Raw genomic sequence first — 20,493 nt, forward strand, 5'->3', positions numbered from 1 at the left:
GAGATGTTGCGGATTTCGTTCCACGGGAAGGAGATCTTGGGGGTCAGCCTGTTCTCGGGGTCGTAGATGTGAAGCCCCAGCGCGTCCACGCCCGAGCAGCAGCTCCGTGCCCTTCTTGTTCTGTGGATTCAACAGAGAGCAGCCGCTGTCAGCTCCGGCCGAGGCCGGAGGTCTCGTTCGTCTTCCCACGGGGCCTGGCCCACAGTGTGACAGATGACAAGCTTCGGCAGGTCCCCGCAGAAGCCACGGCCCTCGTGTCACCCAGGGGGGCCTCCAGCTTCCTGAACCGGGGCAGGTGGAGACACAGCTGCACCGTTCTTATGACCTACGTGTCCCCGGAGAGGGACGGCTGGAGGCGCCTGTCGCTGGCTTGATGGCTGAAGCAGCAGCAATCTAAGCATTGCTAACCTCCGATTACACAGCCAGGTTATCAGAGATGTGAAATAAAAGCCTGTAAGATGAATCATTTCTTATATTAAAAGAAAAAAAACTGTTGGGCCAGCCGGCGTGGCTCAGTGGTTGAGCATCGACCTACGAACCAGGAGGTCACAGTTCGATTCCCGGTCAGGGCACATGCCCGGGTTGCAGGCTTGATCCCCAGTGGGGGGCGTGCAGAAGAGAATCCATGATTCTCTCTCATCATTGATGTTCCTATCTCTCTTTCCCTCTCCCTTCCTCTCTGAAATCAATTAAAATACATATATATATTTTTTAAGTGTATTTTAATGTGATAAAGCAAATAAAGTGTTCATTGTAGAATCTACGCAGTGGGTTTATATGGGCAATCATTGCAAAAACATTCTTTCAACTTTCCTGTATGTTTGAAATTTTTAATAATAAAATGTTGGGAAAATATATCAAAATGAATGATATGCAAATGACACCTCCATGAGGCTGTTTAAAAATTTAGTTGATTGACTACCCCTGTGCTCTATACCTCCGTATGGCAGCCCTGGTCAGCGGTCAGAGCCACCCGAGGGCCAGCGCCCAGGCCCCCACGTCACCGACCCGGCTGCGGTCCAGAGGCCACATCCTCCGGCTGCAGGTCCGCCCGTCCGCCCGCCCGCCCGCCCGCGCTGTGGTCTGGCCTTTGTATGACGGTGGCAGGAAGCTCCCTGCACAAGGACCTAACGTGTGTGACCCCTGGCCGACAGCAAGGAGACTAAACCAGACTCAAGGGCAGGAAGACAGATCTGCAGACTGAGAAGGCGCCTGGACCGTGAGGGGAAGTGGCGACCTAACAGCAGGAGGAGGGGCGCTCCAAGGTTCATTTCTCTTCTCCTTCCAGCACCCCAAAGGCAGGTGCTTCCTCCGCTAGTCCGCAAAGCTCCGGAAACTACGTATTATGTTAACACGAGCGAGGCTTGGTACTCTGAAAACCCATGGTACCTTCTGGAAGACGAGGTATTTTATTATGGTTTATTTTCTCTTAGTTTGGCTTTTAAAAAAGAAAGAATCCCACCCTCTGCCTTCTATCATTACGACTCCAGCATTTCAGATAGAGACGGAGTCTCAAACAGCCCCTTTAAAATTGCTTTCAGTACACACAGTGATGGGGAATGCAGGAACTCGAACACAAAAGACTACGATGGCCATTAGCTTTGTCTGTTGCGTAACATAAGAAACCACACACACACAGAACGGTATCGGACGGCTTGACGCAACGGCTGTTTCAGGATTGCAAAACACCAATTTTCTTTGAATCGAGGCGGTGGGCATTATGGAGCAAGAGGCATTGGGGCTGACAACCCACGGAAACGCGTTGAAATTGGTCCGGCCCAGAGGAAGCCAAACAATGAGCAAATTCAAATGAATGAAACTTCAGAAAATAACCTTCTGCATTATTATGGAAAATCTTTTAGGCACCTGCTGACTAGATGACATCACATAACTTTGTCGGTGTGTGCCTTGTTTTAAGCAAAGTAATCCATCTAAAAATCTGTATTTAGAAGAAAAAAAAATCAAGTAGACAGCTTACCCTAGACCCGTGGTCGGCAAACTGCGGCTCGCGAGCCACATGCGGCTCTTTGGCCCCTTGAGTGTGGCTCTTCCTAAGCCTTAGGAGTACCCTAATGAAGTGAATAACAATGTACCTACCTATCTAGTTTAAGTTTAAAAAATTTGGCTCTCAAAAGAAATTTCAATCGTCGTACTGTTGATATTTGTCTCTGTTGACTAGTGAGTTTGCCGACCACTGCCCTAGACTGTTTTAAATGTGTTCCAATGTACCCAGATTTAATATAACATTTACAGGGATCCCAAAAAGGAGAGCCAACCATACCGAGATGGTCGCTTTACCGTCTACCCATCTGCAGTTTGGAGCTGGCGATGAAATACCTCAGTGGATTCGCAGGAATTCCTTCGCAAGGAGCATCTAGCCGGCTGGAAAGGCCCAGCCGCAGACTGCAAACAAAGGCCATCCTGACGCAGGAGCGATTGGCTCCCAGAGGACCGTGGACAATTAATGGTCTGAATAAAAATCCAATTAGCCTGCCAGTGAGAACAAGAGCCCACACCCACGCGGAGCAGTGAGATATAAAATCGGCTTTACTCTCCTCGTGCCCTTGGGGAAGGAAGTACTTACAGGTGCTCCCTGCGGCCCGGACCTCACGGAGCCGGATGGAAATAATCAAATGTTGCCCTCAAGCATTCAGACAGGTTTCTGCTCAGCCCGGGACCAGCCCCAGGCCCCAGAGGCTCCACCGACACTTAATTACCTCGGATCTAATTGAAGCCCCCAAAATAGACAATGAGGCTGTAGGACCCTGTCCCCTTCTCTCTTTCACCACTGAACCGTGCAAGAGTCTCCCATCCAGCCCCAGCCGGTTTGGCTCAGTGGATAGAGCATCGGCCTGCAGACTGAAAGGTCCCGGGTTCAATTCCGGTCAAGGGCACATGCCTGGGTTGTGGGCTCCATCCCCAGTAGGGGGCGTGCAGGAGGCAGCCGATGGATGATTCTCATCATTGATGTTTCTCTCTCTCTCCCTCTCCCTTCCTCTCTGAAATCAATAAATATATATTAAAAAAAAAAGAGTCTCCGATCCAGAATGAGAAAGGAACGCATTTCCGCAGTCGGGCCCTGGGTCTGTCTCTGGTTGCACACAGGGAACTTGGAGAAGCTTCCACGTACCCGGATGGCGAAGTAGTTCACGCCATACATCTCCAGGTCCTGCGCTATCTTCAAATATTCCATCTCGGCCTCGTCCCTGTGGGGAAAGGAAACGGGAAGTGAGCCAGAGCAGACCCAGGCAACGCTCCTCCTGACCGGAGTCCATGCTACACAGTGACGTCCAGCAGGCTCTCCCATCCGCATCAACCTAGGAGAACAGCCCTGGCTGGTCTGGCTCAGCGGATAGAGCGTCGGCCTGCGGACTGTAGGGTCCCGGGTTCCATTCCGGTCAAGGGCACGTGCCCGGGTTGCGGGCTCGATCCCCAGTGCGGGGCGTGCAGGAGGCAGCCGATCCATGATTCTCATCATTGATGTTCCTATCTCTCCCTCTCCCTTCCTCTCTGAAATCAATAAAAATACATATTTTAAAAAAAGTTAAAGGGAATGAAAAGATGATCAGTTCCTAAAGTGATCAGGGAAGTGCTGATAAATATTTAAGATATGTTTTACCTTTTTTAGACGATAAAAATTGGGTTGATAAAAACAGGTGTTGGGGAGAGCATGGGGGGGGTGGAGACACACACTGCTGATAGGCACGTAAGCAGAGACCACCTTTTTTTGGGGGGCAATTGGGTGGGGCCTGTCAAAACTCAAAATGCATCCTTTTGACTCAGCGACTCTTCTAAGGAATCCACGGGCAGGTCACTCAGCCCATTATGTAACGATACCACACGGTACAACTGCAGCACGTTTTGTAAGAGAGAAAAACCTCTAGCTACTCCAAATGCCATGGGTAGAGAAATCAGCCCAAAAGCTGTGGGCTATCTCTACGGTGGAATTCTCAACACGGAACGAAATCACCAATGCATACAGGCCCGCACACCCCGGCAGGCAGGGAGTACCCACGCTCACAAGCGCTGGGGAAAGGATTCCTACAAAACTGAACATGCTCCTCGCTCTCTCTTTTCTTTTACACGAGAGGCCCGATGCACAAAATGCCTGCAAGAGTACTCGTAGGCCTTCCTTCCCCCGGCCGCCGGCACCGGCTTCCCTCCAGCAACCGGGACCCAGGCTTCCCCTCGCAGCCCCGGCTTCGTCTGGAAGGTCAGCTGGAAGGACGTCCGGTCTAATTAGCATATTATGCTGCTATTATTATAGATGCTACAGTCATGCACTTTGTTCGACAAGCATGTCCTAGTTTTGTAGTTTGTTTTTTTTAAAAAAAGCCCATGGCCCTGGCCAGTTTGGCTCAGTAGATAAGAGCGTTGGCCTGCGGACTGAAGGGTCCCGGGTTCGATTCCGGTCAAGGGCACATGCCTGGGTTGCGGGCTCGATCCCCAGTGGGGAGCATGCAGGAGGCAGCTGATCAATGATTCTCGCTCATCATTGATGTTTCTATCTCTCTCTCTCTCTCCCTCTCCCTTCTTCTCTGAAATGAATAAAAATATATATTAAAAAAAAAAAAAAGCCCATGAAGAAATATAAACCCAAAAGGAAGCTGCCTCACCTGGCCCGGCCTCGGTGCTCCGCGTACCAGGCTGTGATTCTCTCCTCCCACATTTCTGGAGTCATCTGATACAGATTTATTACCTAGAGAAAGAGAGAGCAACATAAAAAACCCACACACACAGGGAGGTTCGGTATCGTGTGCCATGTTTATCATGACACATCATTTTGACAAAACAGCACAGCTATTTTCTTTTTTTCCTTAAATATATTTTTATTGATTTCAGAGAGGAAGGGAGAGGAAGAGAGAGATAGAAACATCAATGATGAGAGGGAATCATTGATTGGCTGCCTCCTGCACGTTGGACCGAGCCCGCAACCCAGGCACGTGCCCTTGACCGGAATCGAACCTGGGACCCTTTGGTCCGCAGACCGATGCTCTATCCACTGAGCCAAACCGGCCAGGGCAGCACGGCTGTTTTCCAAAAGCCACGCACAGGGAGCCAGTCGCACGCAGGGGTGGGCGTGTCAACAGGCACCATGCAGTGTGAGTCACAACTCGGGCAGCGGTGCCACCCTTCAGGCCTAGGTGCCCGCCTTGCCGGGCAGGGCCCCCCCTTTCCTGGGCTGTGTGTCCCAGAGGGAGGAGCTCAGTAGTCTTGGGCTCACTGATCTGGGGCCGACCTGCTCGGCCAGGCTGCGTGTGCTGCGGCCTTCGCCTGCACAGAAGCCGTCAGAGGGGCAGGGAGAGCCAGGCCGAGGCGAGGAGCAGGCCTGTATTCCGCGTGACGGACGAGTGGAGCTATCAAATCAGAAGCAGCAAAAGGGAGGGAAGGCCTGCTTCTGCGGCTAATGAACAAGACGAACAACACTGAGGATGAAAAACAACAACGCCCACCCCTGACTCGTCTCCTCTCGGCACCCCCCTCGGCTGCTAAGCGCTCGGCTCCCTGGGCTGAACGTGTGCCGCTCCACACTCCTTCCCGGGAATCACGGACGCTCACCAACCTTTGACGAAAGGACCGTTTGCAGGCCGTGCGAGTCCTGGCAGCCCCAAACTCATTCCATGAACCTTTGCATTTTTAATATTCTTAACAGAGATTCCATACTCTTTCCTCCAGATTGATTACAGCCCGGCCGGCGTGGCTCCGTGGTTGAGCGTCGACCTATGAGCCAGGAGGTCGGGGTTCGATTCCCGGTCAGGGCACATTGCCCGGGTTGCGGGTTCCATCCCCAGTGAGGGATGTGCAGGAAGGAGGCAGCCAATCAATAATGCTCTCTCATCGCTGATGTTCCTATCTCCCTCTCCCTTCCTCTCTGGAATCAATAAAAATAAATATATTTTTTAAATGAAAAAGAAAGATCGATGACAAAACATTCATAATAACGTCCTTGCCTCGTCCTTCCGTTATCCCTTCAAGTCCTTCGGTTCGCTGTCCTACAGGCCACACACCTGTGATTTCTTCCCCGACAGGGAGCAGGATGCCTTACCCTTTTTGGAAGCAATTCCTCTTGGGCCAGAAATCCCCGCTTGTGAACAGAGGGGTCGTAGTCGCCGTACTGGAGAGAGAGAAGAGGGGGGGAGAGCGAGCAATTGAGATTCGAGAGACAACTGTCATTTCTGAACGGCTGGGCTCCGGCCCAATTCCCTCCCAGCTCCAGGGAGCAATTCAATCCGGACGACCAGCCCAGATTTCAACCTTGCTGGTGTGTGATCCCTGAATGAAAACTCAAAGCTGATCACATCTCTGAACGCCGTGGCGTAATCCCCGCGGGCGAGGCGCTAATGAAAACGCGACGTCTGTTCGTCGGGAAAGGGAGCTGTGGTTTCTAACGGTCAGAGAAAGCGGCCGCTCCGGGAGCATGAGCTTCGGAGATGAAGCAACGAGAAACGCGACTGTGGCCGTTGCGATGCGCAAGGTGTGATAAGAGCCTTACCTGCTAATGGCTTCTAAGTGGCTGGTGACCAAGCTGACGGCTGGGGGTGGGAGGGAGCTGGGATGGGAATATGGCTGGCACCGTGTTTAATAGCTTTCATTCAAGGCTCTGGAAAATGCTCTGGGAAGACGGGACGCCAGCGCTGTCACTCACGTTTGTCATCCAGACAAAGACACGAGTGAAAGGGGAACGGGCTTTCCTAACGCTGCAGGGCAGCTCACCGCAAGGGCCGGGCGGGGGCCCTGCGCTGCCACGTGTTCTCCCAGGACAGGAACGCGGAGATTTACTTTCCGATCTAAGAAAAATAATCCTTTTCTTTCTTAGGACACTTAAGCCTGCCCAGGAAATAATGAATAAAATAAAAAAAGATGGAATTTTAAAACAGACACGGACTGGGAAACCTAGAGAATGTAACAATCAAAGCCGGACTCTCGTCAATCAGCATTCATTCGGTGGCTTTTCTTGGGACCAAACCCACAAAGCTCGGTATTTTAGGAGGATCGTCTATAAACATGTATCCGTTCAGCCACCAGCAATGGGAAAAAGCAGAAGAAAGGTCGAGCGCAAGCTGTTGGCTCCGGACACCACTGGCTCGGGCCGGGCCGGGGCCCGCCTGCCCCGTCACTCCCAACGAGCCTCTAGCGCAGCGGTTCTCAACCTGTGGGTCGCGGCCCCTCAGGCGGCTGAACGACCCTTTCACAGGGGTCGCCTAAGACCATCCTGCATATCAGATATTGACATGACGATTCATCACAGTAGCAACATGACAGTTATGAAGTAGCAACGGAAATAATTTTATGGTTGGGGGTCACCACAACATGAGGAACCGTACTGAAAGGGCCAGAAGGTTGAGAACCACTGCTCTATTGGGACTCCTGGTGTGTTTTCCCAGTGAAGTCACACCCCCAGCCACAGACACTCCCCCCGTGGGGGCTGAAAGGTGGCTTGTCAGCAACCTTAACGCGGGCCTCATTCCCACACCGCCCTACGATAGAAGCCCCACGAATTCCTATTTCTCAGGAATCTCATAATCATCGGACGAGCGGCGGAACGGCATTGCATCGTCTTCTGCGTGTTAACGGGATTAATCTGTCGAATGTAAACGTTCAAAATGCGCCACAGATTCTGTAACCCCGTCCAGGCATTTCTCCGTTTCGGGAACGGGAAGGGACCTGGCTGGTCTCGCCCTCGGAAAGGCCTGGGGATGGAGTAAGTCAGTAACTGTGTGCCGAAACCGGTTTGGCTCAGTGGATAGAGCGTCGGCCTGCGGACTGAAAGGTCCCAGGTTCGATTCCGGTCAAGGGCATGTACCTGGGTTGCGGGCACATCCCCAGTAGGAGATGTGCAGGAGGCAGCTGATCGATGTTTCTCTCTCATCGATGTTTCTAACTCTCTATCTCTCTCCCTTCCTCTCTGTAAAAAATCAATAAAATATATTTAATAAAAAAAAAAAAAAAAAAAAGTCAGTAACTGTGAGCTTGCATGCACTGCCTCGGGAGGCGGGTTGCCTAGGGTTCAACCCCAGCCCTTTCACTCATTAGCTGCGACTCTGGGAAACCTGTGACTCGGTTTGCTCATCTGTAAAATGGGATGATAACAGTATTTACCTTCCAGGACTCTTACGGGGATTCAATGGAATCATACCCAGGACGTTTAAGTTTAAAACACGATGGTCGAGCCATAACCGGTTTGGTTCAGTGGATAGAGCGTCGGCCTGCGGACTGGAAGGTCCCAGGTTCGATTCCGGTCAGGGGCATGTACCTTGGTTGTGGGCACATCCCCAGTGCGGGGTGTGCAGGAGGCAGCTGATCGAAGTTTCTAACTCTCTATCCCTCTCCCTTCCTCTCTGTAAAAAATCAATAAAATATTAAAAACAAAACAAAACACGATGGTCGACATGCAACACTCAATACAACCTGACGTTAAACGATAAAAGCTCAAGCTGTGTCCCCTCTCTGCGTGTTTTCTAATTCGTCCAATGAGAGCGCTGGTCCTAAAGGGTTTGAAGTGGGGGCTGCAGAGTATTCCTGCTGTGGCCTTGAGTAAGGAACACCGCCCCCCCCCCAACCTTCCACTTCCTCATCTGGAAAGCAAGGATCATACAGCGCCTGCCTCATGGCGGGTGGTAAGGATGAAGTAGACAATCCGGGCAGCATTCTGCGTGGTGCCTGGCTCCTAGTTACAAGGTCGCGTATTATTGTTAACCTCTCCGTCCTTTAGAACGACACCGGTCACACTGCCTGCCTCTCTGATTTTTTTTTTTTTAAATATTATTATTGATTTCAGAGAGGAAGGGAGAGGGAAATAGAAACATCCATGATGAGAGAGAATCACTGATCGGCCACCTCCCACACGCCCAGTGGGGGATGGAGCCGGGAGCCCGCAACCCGCAACCCGGCACGCGCCCCGGGCCCCACGCTCCATCCACTGAGCCAAACCAGCTAGATTTTTCCAGGGGCAGGATGCCGAAGAAAGCCCTGCTCGTCGCATTTGCATGCCTCTCAAGAGTGCTGACCGGAGTCTAATGCACAGGTAAGCAGATATGCAAAGTTAAGGCTGTAAATCCAGGTTCCGAGGGCTTGTAAGATTAACGATCCACATTATCATCCTGAGCTCCCAGCGACTCCGCTGATCAAATAGGTTACGTCTGAGCCAAGCAGAGGCAGCAAAGACTCGGCTAACAGGGCCCGGGCTAACTCCACTTGCCACATGAAAGCCGCTTGGATGTGTGAGTCGGCTCTTAAATGTGCCTTCAAGAGACGGAAGGAGAAGAAAATCCTTAGGTGGTGGCAGTTGGTGGAGATAAAAGGCAGTCATTCCCCAGCCCGGGTAGAGACGGCGGTCCTCAGCCTTTTATGCACAAGAGCATCCTGAGTCTGTAGCCAGGACTGCGCTGCCTGTGGAACCAACGACACTGGGGTTTCAAGTCTCTGTGCCCGGCTTTATACTCATAATTTGGATTCTTGGGTTGAAAACAAAACAAAACAAAAAAAACTCCTGAAGCTATATAAACTTCAGGCCCCACAAAAACTGGATCCACCCCTGATATAAGGCAACTGAATTTAGATTCAAGGCAGGAGTTCACCACTTATGGGATGCCTGGGAGTCCATTCTTAACGTTAAGCAGATATTGAATATCCTTCTGGATGTTAAATACTCTCCCTTGCCTGTATGCACGGAAAATTAGACAAAACGCTCTGAACAGGATCTCACAAAACATAAAAGATGTCATCAATGCATAAATAGCATAAATAATCAGACCCCTACCGCACCTCAGTCACTAGAACACCGATGGATTAAAGCCTTAAAAAACCATCAATGAAAAGCCAACAAAATACCAGGATGAAATGTAGCAGGACATGTGTATGGTCACGGTGGGGGAAGCCATTCTAAAAGTCACTCAAAACATCAAAAGATTGACAGTCTGACCCATAAAAAAAATAAAAAGATAAAAGGTTAATCCCCATCATAAACGGAGCTCCTATAAATCAAAGAGAAAAAGATAAACGGTAGAGGAGAAAAACGGGCGAATCATACACGCCAGACTCGCAGGGGAAAGCCAATCTATGAAAAGACGCTCAGCCCCAATGGTAAGCAAGGAAATGAAAACTTCTAAAAATCTATTTTTTTTTCCGGTCAGATTAGCAAAAATGTAAGACTGACAGCATGAGGATGTGGAAAACAGGTATTCTCACACACTGTTCTTAGAAGTTACGGTGGAGGGCAATTTGGCCACTTCTATTTTTTTTAAAAAATTGAGATAAAATTTACATGCATACAATTCACCGTTTGCAGCGTACGATTTCGTGGTTTCCAGCATAGTCAGAATGTCGTGCAACTCTCACCACTCTCTAATTCCAGAATATTTCTATTGTCCCCCAAAAAACACCTCATACCCATGAGCAGTAGTAACTCCTGATTTCCTCCCTCCACCCCATCGCCACCATGAGAGCTACTTCCTATCTCTATGGAGTTGCCCACAGCGGACATTTCATAGAAGTGGAATCACACACTCCGCGGCCTTCGCGTCATTATTTACATTTTTAATGTTCTTGCCCTAACCGGTTTGGCTCAGTGGATAGAGCGTCAGCCTGTGGACTGAAGGGTCCCAGGGTCGATTCCAGTCAAAGGCATGTACCTTGGTTGCGGGCACATCCCCAGTAGGGGGTGTGCAGGAGGCAGCTGATTGATGATTCTCGCTCATCAATGTTTCTAACTCTCTGTCCCTCTCCCTTCCTCTCTGGAAAAAAAAAATTTTTTTTTAAATGTTCTTATCCTTCGACCCAGTTATGCCGTGTCTTGGTATCTATCAGAGGAACGTTGTTCACATGCTCATATTCACGAGTGTTTGCTACATCCGTCTAAATAGAAGAATAGAAAGAAAAACAAACCTAAATATCTCCCAGTAAAGAGAGATTTAAACAACTCAGAATCCCTCCGTTTTATGGAATACTGCTCAGTGGTTTTAAAACATGAGACGGGTCTACCTGTTCTTGCAGTTTTCAGTGATAAGGGCACCTTGTGCAGGTCTCCCACTGGAATATAGTCACCCAGAGGGAGGGTTCAGGGGTTGGCGGGGTGTCTGCTCACCTGACCGGCCCCTCCCTCGCCCCTCACCCTACAGAGGCCACACCAATGCACAGACCCTCCCGGCAAGTAGATGAGCTTAGACCAGCTGTGGGCAAACTACGGCCCGCGGGCCGGATCCGGCCCGTTTGAAATGAATAAAACTAAAAAAAAAAAAAGACCGTACCCTTTTATGTAATGATGTTTACTTTGAATTTATATTAGTTCACACAAACACTCCATCCATGCTTTTGTTCCAGCCCTCCGATCCAGTTTAAGAACCCACTGTGGCCCTCGAGTCAAAAAGTTTGCCCACCCCTGGCTTAGATGGTGCTTCTATTGCGTCTGTGGATTTATTGCTCCCTGTCAATCTTATGGGCTTGGAATGCTGCCTTATCGGCGCTCTAATTTCTCTTTCCCTTGATTACTAGTGAGATGGAACATTTTTTGTTTCGTTTTGACTCATCATTCTCATTTTCTCTTCTTTAAAGTGCCTGTTGTTCATACGCCTGGCGCCCATTTTTCTGCTGCCTGTTTTTTTATAAACGTTAAGGGTTCTTGACGTTCAGGGATATTGATGTAACTCTACCTCTAGAAACCTACCTTAAGGGGAGAAAGCTTTTGCACGTTCATATAAGGCATCGCATAAAAGGATTTTCAGTAAAGCGCTGTTTATAATAGGGGGAAAGCAGGAATTAAACCTACCTCTTCCTCAGAAGGGAAGAGGGATAAACTAGGTTTATTTGTCAAATAAACCTAGGTTACGATACAGTGGTTAGAATAATGGGCTAAATCTATATATAGAACACAGATACATCTTAAAATCACGCTGAGTGGGGGAAAACAGCATTTTGTAAAAAGGATGTACAAAAAAGATAAGCGGAGGGAAGCATCATTTATATCAACCTTTACCTCCTGGGTTTTTAAAAAAAATATATTTTATTGATTTTTTACAGAGAGGAAGGGAGAGGGATAGAGAGTTAGAAACATTGATGAGAGAGAAACATTGATCAGCTGCCTCCTGCACACCCCCTACTGGGGATGTGCCCACAACCAAGGTACATGCCCTTGACCAGTATCGAACCTGGGACCCTTTTTTTTTTTTTTAAATACATTTTATTGATTTTTTACAGAGAGGGAGAGAGAGATAGAGAGTTAGAAACATCGATGAGAGAGACATCGATCAGCTGCCTCCTGCACATCTCCTATTGGGGATGTGCCCGCAACCCAGGTACATGCCCTTGACCGGAATCGAACCTGGGACCTTTCAGTCCGCAAGCTGACGCTCTATCCACTGAGCCAAACCGGTTAGGGCCGGCCTGGGTTTCTTTAAGTCAGCGCCTTCCCTCCAACTCACTGCTGCCCGAGGTGTGAACCTCATTCACAGTCTCTCACCCAGTCTGCTCACAGGGCTCCCTGTTCCCAAACTTGCCTCCCCCTCCAATATGTCCTTCCGTAAGCCACCAAAAAATCTGCCTAAAATCCGACTGGGAATCAAACCGCGACCTCCTGGTTCACAGGTTGAAGCTCAACCACTGACCCACACCGGCCAGGCTAATTCTTTTTTTAATGGAATTTGTAGCCCACAACTGGGTGGGCAGGATTTGAAGCAGATGGAGCTAGAGGACGGAGTCAGGATGGGACACCTGGGGTCTGACTGCCGGACTCCGCACTTTGCTCTTGCCCCTCACGGTCAGTGGCTTGAGAGAGGTCTCCCGGCAGCACACATGCCGTCACTGAATCCCAGGTTCAGCCCGGCCGGCGTGGCTCAGTGGCTGAGCATCGGCCTGTGAACCAGGAGGTCACGGTTCGATTCCCGGTCGGGGCGCGTGCCCGGGTTGCGGGCTCGACCCCCACTGTGGGGCGTGCAGAAGGCAGGCAATCCATGATTCTCTCTCATCATTGATGTTTCTATCTCTCTCTCTCTATCTCTTCCCTCCTCTCTGAAATCAATGAAAAAAATTTTTAAATTAATATAAAGTATTGTGACTTTAGACAAATTATTACTCCTTTCTGAGCCTTCAATTCGCCACTGATAAAACAGGCAAGATACTTGCAAGCCCTGGCTTATGGCAAAGGCTACACTGAGAATCGCACAAAATATGCACGTTGTAACACTTTGTAAGACGATAAAACACTACAGGCATCTAAGATCTTATAAATATCATCATCAGAAATGCCCTCTTCATATTAACCAGCCGTCCTGGAAACTGGAAGCGTGTTAAAAAATCATTCTTCGTTTCCCAAATGCAGACTTGAAGTCATCGATGCGCTTTATTTGTGAGAGCCCGAGAATTTACACCGGAAAAAACCCCAGAACCTCCTCCTCCATATGAGCCACATATGTGCTCTGTGAATCACTTTCATCTCTAAATGAGAAGGGCTTTCCTACAGTGAAATCTGTTTAAGCAAACATCTGCTGGTTCCCAGACAAGTCCGCCCCCACCCCCCCACCCCCGCCCCCGCCCCCGCCACACACACACACACACACACACACACACACACACACACACACACACAGGTGGCCTTTGAATTTGTGGCTCAAAAATCCATGCAAAGAAAACGCTGCCTTTGAGACGGAAGCCCTGCAGACGGAAGCCCTGCAGGGAGAGGTGGTGTCCTTGAGAGCTGGGGGCCGGGCCTCCGCTCAGCTGGGGAGAGAGCGTGCCGAACAGGAACTCGGTTCCGGGCCAGGAAGTGCCCGGATTTAATGAGAGCGACAATGACTGCTTCATCACTGTCAGGGTGATCCTGATTGAAAGGGCACATTTTTTCCTGTTATTAATATTCTTAATCAAAGCATAAAAGGAAGCATATGTCTTGGTTGAATCAAGGCCCATTTTCTGTGGGGTTTTTTTTTTTTTCTCCTCCAATTACTCATTTTTCTGGGCAGTGGAATAGGGGGAGGCACAAAACGTAATCCCAGGGCCACGAATTCTGCCTTTAGCTTTACCCCAAGATCGCCCGGATGACCCTGGGCACGTGGCGTAGTCTGTATTGTGACAGAATCCACACCCACTCGTGCCGGCCGGGGAACGCTCTGCGACCATTAGCCCCGTCATCAGATGACGCCGAGTCACCGAATGACTCCCGGGGCTTGTCGGTCTGAGGAGCGTGTACACACTCTTCTCTCCTCCAAGTGACAGGCTAATTGGTTACTTCCTGACTTTGACCGGAGATCGCATTAAGCTACTCCAGAAAAAAAGTAGGCTGAGAAGTTAAGAGCGTCTTATTAATTTTTTGTAACACTGCAGGGACATGGCTTTAGGGGACAGCTCTAACTACAAAGGAAAACAATAGCAAAAGACGATACAAAAAAAGTAATCAAGACGCCCAAATTCTGGAACTTCTTTATGCTGCGGTGAAAGGCCGTGAGTGAGCAGAGGGCACGAGAGAAAGTGGCACATGCCTGAAATGGAAATCACGGGGGACCTCAGGCCCCGTGGGCTGGCCCTGTCATTGGTCTTATAGAAACAGGGAGGACAAAAACACAAGATCGTTGGTCTCCCTTTCCTGCCATTCTCAGTCGCTGGGAATGCCTTTCTGCTAGCCGGACAGCTCAGCTGGGCTCAGCGGCCAGGGAGCCTGCAGTGCCCAGCCGTGAGCAGGGTGGCATGCCCATCAGGGGTGGAAGGAGCAGGCCACTCTCTAGGGCAGTGGTTCTCAACCTTCCTAATGCCGCGGCCCTTTAATACAGTTCCTCATGTTGTGGTGACCCCCAACCATAAAATTATTTTTCGTTGCTACTTCATAACTGTAATTTTGCTACTGTTATGAATCGTCATGTAAATATCTGATATGCAGGATGTATTTTCATTGTTACAAATTGAACGTAATTAAAGCATAGTGACTAATCACAAAAACAATATGTAATTATAGATGTGTTTTCCGATGGTCTTAGGTGACCCCTGTGAAAGGGTCGTTCGACACCCAAAGGGGTCACGACCCACAGGTTGAGAACCGCTGCTCTAGGGGATGGTGAGGTCCCCTTCCAACAGGGCTGCTGGTCCACAGAAGATGAGTGGGGAGTGAGGACCTGGGCCCTTCTGACCTAAAGGCCATGTTTGACCCACACTGGAGATCATAAATTCCTTTTTCCTGGTTAATAATAAGAGAGGTTGGGCCCAGCCGGCGTGGCTCAGTGGTTGAGCGTCAACCTATGAACCAGGAGGTCACGGTTCGATTCCCGGTCAGGGCACAGGCCCGGGTTGCACGCTCGATCCCCAGGGTGGAGCGTGCAGGAGGCAGCCGATTAGTGATTCTCTCTCATCACTGATGTTCCTATCTCCCCCTCCCTCCCCCTCCCTCTCTGAAATCAACAAAAATATGTTTTAAAAAAAAGAAAGAAAAAGAAAAAAGAGAGGTTGGTTCAGTAAATGTAAGGAACAACATGTGCACAATGAGAGCACAAAGAAAAGTTACCAAATTACACACTTACTTGTACACACACACACACACTCACGAGATCATACAGAAGTGAGACTTGGCTCCCCCAGGGCCTTCCCCCTTGCCGGGGAAAGCCTCCCTAAAGTCTAGGAAACCCCAAGAACCAGACGACTGGCGCGGCCCCGCAGACACGTCCCTGCCCCGCGACGCTGAGTTTTTCCCCGTGGCGCCTACCTTGGCCTGGACGGCGTACGAAGCCAGCAGCACCGAGGCCTCTGGCGGGCAGTAGATCTTCTCATCCAAGATCTGCTTCTTCACCTGAAAGGGGCGACAGGGGACACGTGACACGGGGTACATGGCCGTGAGCCGCGCAGCTGGGCACGGCGGACGCCGAGGGGCGTCCTGTTGAGGGCCGCCTGCCAGGCCGGCCTGTTAATGAGGCTCTGACAAAAGGGTACGATTTTTTTATTTTATTGCTGCAGACAGGTTGGGAGCTCAGGCGCTGAGCGGTTATTGGTGAGACGGCCATGCGTGAGAACCCCTCATGGCTTCTGCTCACGGTCAAGAGCTGAGGAGGAAAGACCGTTCATGGTTACAACCGAGATGAGCCCTGGCCGGTGCAGCTCAGTGGATAGAGCGTCGGCCTGTGGACCCAAGGGTCCCGGGTTTGATTCCGGTCAAGGGCATGTACCTCGGGTGCGGGCTCCTTCCCGGCCCGGGTCCTGGTCGGGGTTCGTGTAGGAGGCAACCAATCGATGTGTTTCTCTCACATCGATGTTTCTCTCTGTCTTTCCCTCTCTCTTCCATTCTGTCTAAAAATCAATGGAAAAGTATCCTCGGGCGAGGATTAACAACAACAAAAAAAGAGAGACACTGACATCTGGGCCGGGACAGAGGAGCGGCTCTGATGGGGGTTGCAGCCTCAGCCCAGCTGAGCACAGGCAGCACCCTCGGGAATGGCGTCTACTTTCAAGTCTGAACACAAGAGAAAAGGCGGCGAGACCACTGAGTTATGACTGCGGGGAAAACACCATCACTTTCGATACGGCCGCTCTAAGGAAAAAGGAAGCGATGAAGTGGGATCGATTAAACTGTTAAGCACTCGTGAGGTCCAGGAAATATAACTCTGAAGCCGCAATGTTGAACGAACATATCTAAGGGCACTTAATTTCTTCGACACAGCGGCGAGGGAGCTGCCAGAAGTGGGGGCAGTGAAATACACAGGACAGGAAAGCCAGCTCTCTCTTCACAGAGGTCAACAGCCACCAGATCCACAAACGTAGTGAACTGCACCTAGGTTGCCTGACACCGCTTCTCGCCACTCAAACCTAGTCCTATTCTAAAGGCGCTGTCCGTCCCGGAACGGAAAGGACCGGCTTTCTGGACGTGGGACCTTTTCACCGCGTGAAGCTCCGGGGACGACACGGACAGTCTTCCTCCCGCAGGCCACCTTGACGCCTCTGCAACCACCACGCCTGGGCGGGCTTTCCCGTAGTGGGGGGAGGGGGGGGCGGGGCGGGGGAGCACGGACTACTGTACCTGCAGGAAGAATAAATGCTGTGTGATCTCCTGAACCAGCTCCTCCTCGGCGTTCTCGGGGTAAAACTTGGCCAGGAAGTGGAAGGTGACCGGCTCTTCCTTCGAAACATCATGATCCAGCACCTGCGGGATCGCAGAGCAAAAGACAAAACAGGCTACGTTGGCACCTCTTCTCCCCATCCCCCATCGGAGAGAACCTCTCGCAGGAAGCATATCGATACTTTTTCCTCCTCTAAATTCATCACATGCCCGGCCGGTGTGGCTCAGTGGTTGAGCATCAACCTATGAACCCAGGAGGTCCCGGTTCGATTCCCGGTCAGGGCGCGTGCCTGGATCGCCGGCTCGATCCCCAGTGTGGGGCGTGCGGGAGGCAGCCGATCAATGACTCTCTTCTCATCATGGCTGTTTCTATCTCTCTCTCTCTCTCCCTCTCCCTTCCTCTCTGAAATCAATAAAAATATATTTTTAAAAGTAATAAATTCATCACATTTCCCAGAGGTGGTGACTAACAAGAGGTATTACTTCAAACAGCCTTTCTGAACCAAGCTAATTAACGGGTGCCCGAGGGGTGAGGAGAGCGAAGATGAAGGCACTAATGTTCTCAAGGCCGCAGAGATCGTCAACAATTATAAATGTCTGACTCCAGGGTTCTGGGCTGCCGGCCTTTATCGTAGGCGGCATGTTTTTTTCTAACGTTTTTGAAAATAGTGGTAAATATTTCTTTATTCTCTTTTCTTGCTGCCAACAACCCCCAACATTCAGGTCCATATTGGAACGGAGCTTCGGACGATGAACTGAATCTTTGTCAAATCGGCTGAACACCAGCTAAGCAGGAGACGTGACACGTGTCCCTCCTGGCGACCCTGTGTTTCAAGGAACCTCCAGAGACGCCCCACAAGAACACGTGGGCGCAGGCAGTAAGCCGCACGCCTTTCATCTCCCAGCCATCCCACCCACCCCCCGAAAAGCCTGCGCCATCTGCTCTCCAGAACGAGTTTCCCTCCAGGCCATAAACATGCCATTAACATGGGTCACAGTTGATTTCCTTTGAGCAGCAAGGCACCATGGCTCCTGATGCCCCCAGTCCGATAGCCATTTGGCCAACACTCGGGGAGACGATTTAAATTCACTTCGCTGAGAATCACAAGATACTAGGAAGTCTTGCTGTCTTTGGTAGATCGCTTTCCACGCCCCGGTCCAAATTCCAATGGGTGGTTCCCAGGAGACTTAACATAAACCTGATCTCGGATAATCTTTTTTTTATTTTAAATGTTTTTTTATAGATTTTTATTTTTATTTTTTTAAATATATTTTTATTGATTTCAGAGAGAGGAAGGGAGAAAAAGAGAGAGATAGAAACATCAATGATGAGAGAGAATCATTGACTGGCTGCCTCCTGCAGGCCCCCCACTGGGGATCGAGCCCGCAACCCAGGCACGTGCCCTTGACTAGAATCAAACCCGGGACCCTTCAGTCTGCAGGCCGACACTCTATCCACTGAGCCAAACCGGCTAGGGCTGATCTCGGACAAGCTTGCTGACATGGGCACAAGGTGGGCAACTTGACGTTCGAGATCATTGGGGAATACCGTGTGAAATTAATAACCTGCGGGGATTCCAACACAAAGACTCAGATGAGTGTCCATCTGTAAGTAATGTGAACATGTGAGTTTAGTGTCAAAGTGGCAGAAGTCAGGAGGCTTTGTTTATCATGCCATGTGGCAGATAATAAAATCAGGCTCCATGTGGGGTAAGAATTAGACACTGACTTCCTCTGAGATTCACTGAGAAACACATATGGCCCTGGTCTCAACCATCTTCGTGGTTAGGTAGGCAGGTAAGCAGGCGAGTATGTCTTTGTGTGCACAGATGAGCCCACACAGAGGGCAGCTTCCCCGGGCGATATTCACTTCTGAGCCGCATCAGAACTGCTGGGAGCCCCCTTCAGGCCTCAGCAGCCCCAGAAAATCACGAGGACTAAATGGATGGTCTTCCTTCATCACAGGGACCAGGGCATTCTTTATTCCTTAGATTGCACGAATGAGTAGACTGAGTCGGGCCATGGTGTTTCTCAAAAAGACTTTTAGCCCGGCCAGCGGGGCTCAATGGCTGAGCGTCGACCTATGAACCAGGAGGTCACGGTTCGATTCCTGGTCAGGACACATGCCCCGGTTGCGGGCTCGATCCCCAGTGGGGGGCGTGCAGGAGGCAGCCGATCAATGCTTCTCTCTCAACATGGATGCTTCTCTCTCTCTCTCTCTCTCTCTCTCTCTCTCTCTTCCTCTCTGAAAATCAATAAAAATATATTTAAAATAAAATAAAATTTCATAAAGCACATGAGCCCCAAGAACATCTTTCAACGACATATATTCTAAGTAACGTATGTCACTTTTATTCACAAAGCCTGACTAGCGGCTCAGTGAGCTGACCGGCATTAACGCCAAAAGCAGGTAGCCCAGCCCTGACTGATTTGGCTCAGTGGATAGAGCGTCGGCCTGCAGACTCAAGGGTCCCGGGTTCGATTCCGGTCAAGGGCATGTACCTTGGTTGCGGGCACATCCCCAGTGGGGAGTGTGCAGGAGGCAGTTGATCGATGTTTCTCTCTCATTGATGTTTCTAACTCTCGATCCCTCTCTGTAAAAAATCAATAAAATATATTAAAAAAAAAAAAAAAAAAGCAGGCAGCCCGGTGACGATGAGGAAAGGGGCCGGGGGTGGCAGCAGTTTCATGGTGCTGGGTTCTGCGTGCCCAGGAGAGCCTGGGTGGGGTAGGAAACCCCCTTCTCTACCCTGGACCCGCCAAGCCCCACGGTGAGCAGCTGCGCTGGGCCCATGCGCAGGGAGGAGCCGGAGCACACACCCGCCCCTCCGGCCCCATCCACTTGCGGCCCAACCTTCTTGTCCGTCTTGAGCCAGGCCACGGTGTCCTTGATCGTGTACTGCAGCCCGAAGAACCAGGTTTCCCGCAGCCCCAGGGTCCGGCACACCAAGTCGAACAGGTCCTTCCCTTTCCACTTCATCTGCAACACAGCAAACCAGGAGGGGAAAAGAAAACACAAAGAACATGGTGAGCCAGCGTTATTCACAACAGCTAAGATCTGGAAACAGCCCAAGTGCCCAGCAGGAGATGAGTGGATAGAAGAGCTGTGGGACATTTACACTATGGAATACTATGCAGCTAGAGAGAGAGAGAGAGAGAGAGAGAGAGAGAGAGAGAGAGATCTCTCCCTTTGGGACAGCCTGGATGAACCTGGAAAATACTACGCTAAGTGAAAGAAGCCAAGCTGAGAAAGACAAATGTCACATGATCTCACTTATGTGTGGGATCTCATGAACAAAATAGATTGGCCGACAAAATAAGACCCGAAGCCGGGAGGCATGGAACAGACCAGCATAGCTCGATGTGGGGTTGGGGGGACGAGAAGAGATAAACCAAAGAACGTATATACTTCTATGCACAGCCCATGGGCACAGGCAATGGGGCACTGAAGACCTGGGGGGGGGGGGGGG

At 50.4% G+C, this 20,493-nt stretch overlaps 1 protein-coding gene across 1 annotated transcript in view; it reads right to left on the reverse strand.

The window, feature by feature from the left end:
* NF2 (neurofibromin 2) overlaps window positions 1-20,493 on the reverse strand; it is a 63,655-nt gene that overhangs the window by 23,835 nt on the left and 19,327 nt on the right. The window contains 8 exon segments of the mRNA XM_023762967.1: window positions 6-92; window positions 94-120; window positions 3,131-3,206; window positions 4,617-4,699; window positions 6,047-6,115; window positions 15,680-15,763; window positions 16,985-17,107; window positions 19,878-20,003. Of these exon segments, the coding sequence (XP_023618735.1) occupies window positions 6-92; window positions 94-120; window positions 3,131-3,206; window positions 4,617-4,699; window positions 6,047-6,115; window positions 15,680-15,763; window positions 16,985-17,107; window positions 19,878-20,003 (675 nt within the window).

This window comes from Myotis lucifugus, unplaced genomic scaffold, assembly GCF_000147115.1.
Source record: "Myotis lucifugus unplaced genomic scaffold, Myoluc2.0 scaffold_269, whole genome shotgun sequence".
In the NCBI taxonomy this organism is placed as follows: domain Eukaryota; kingdom Metazoa; phylum Chordata; class Mammalia; order Chiroptera; family Vespertilionidae; genus Myotis; species Myotis lucifugus.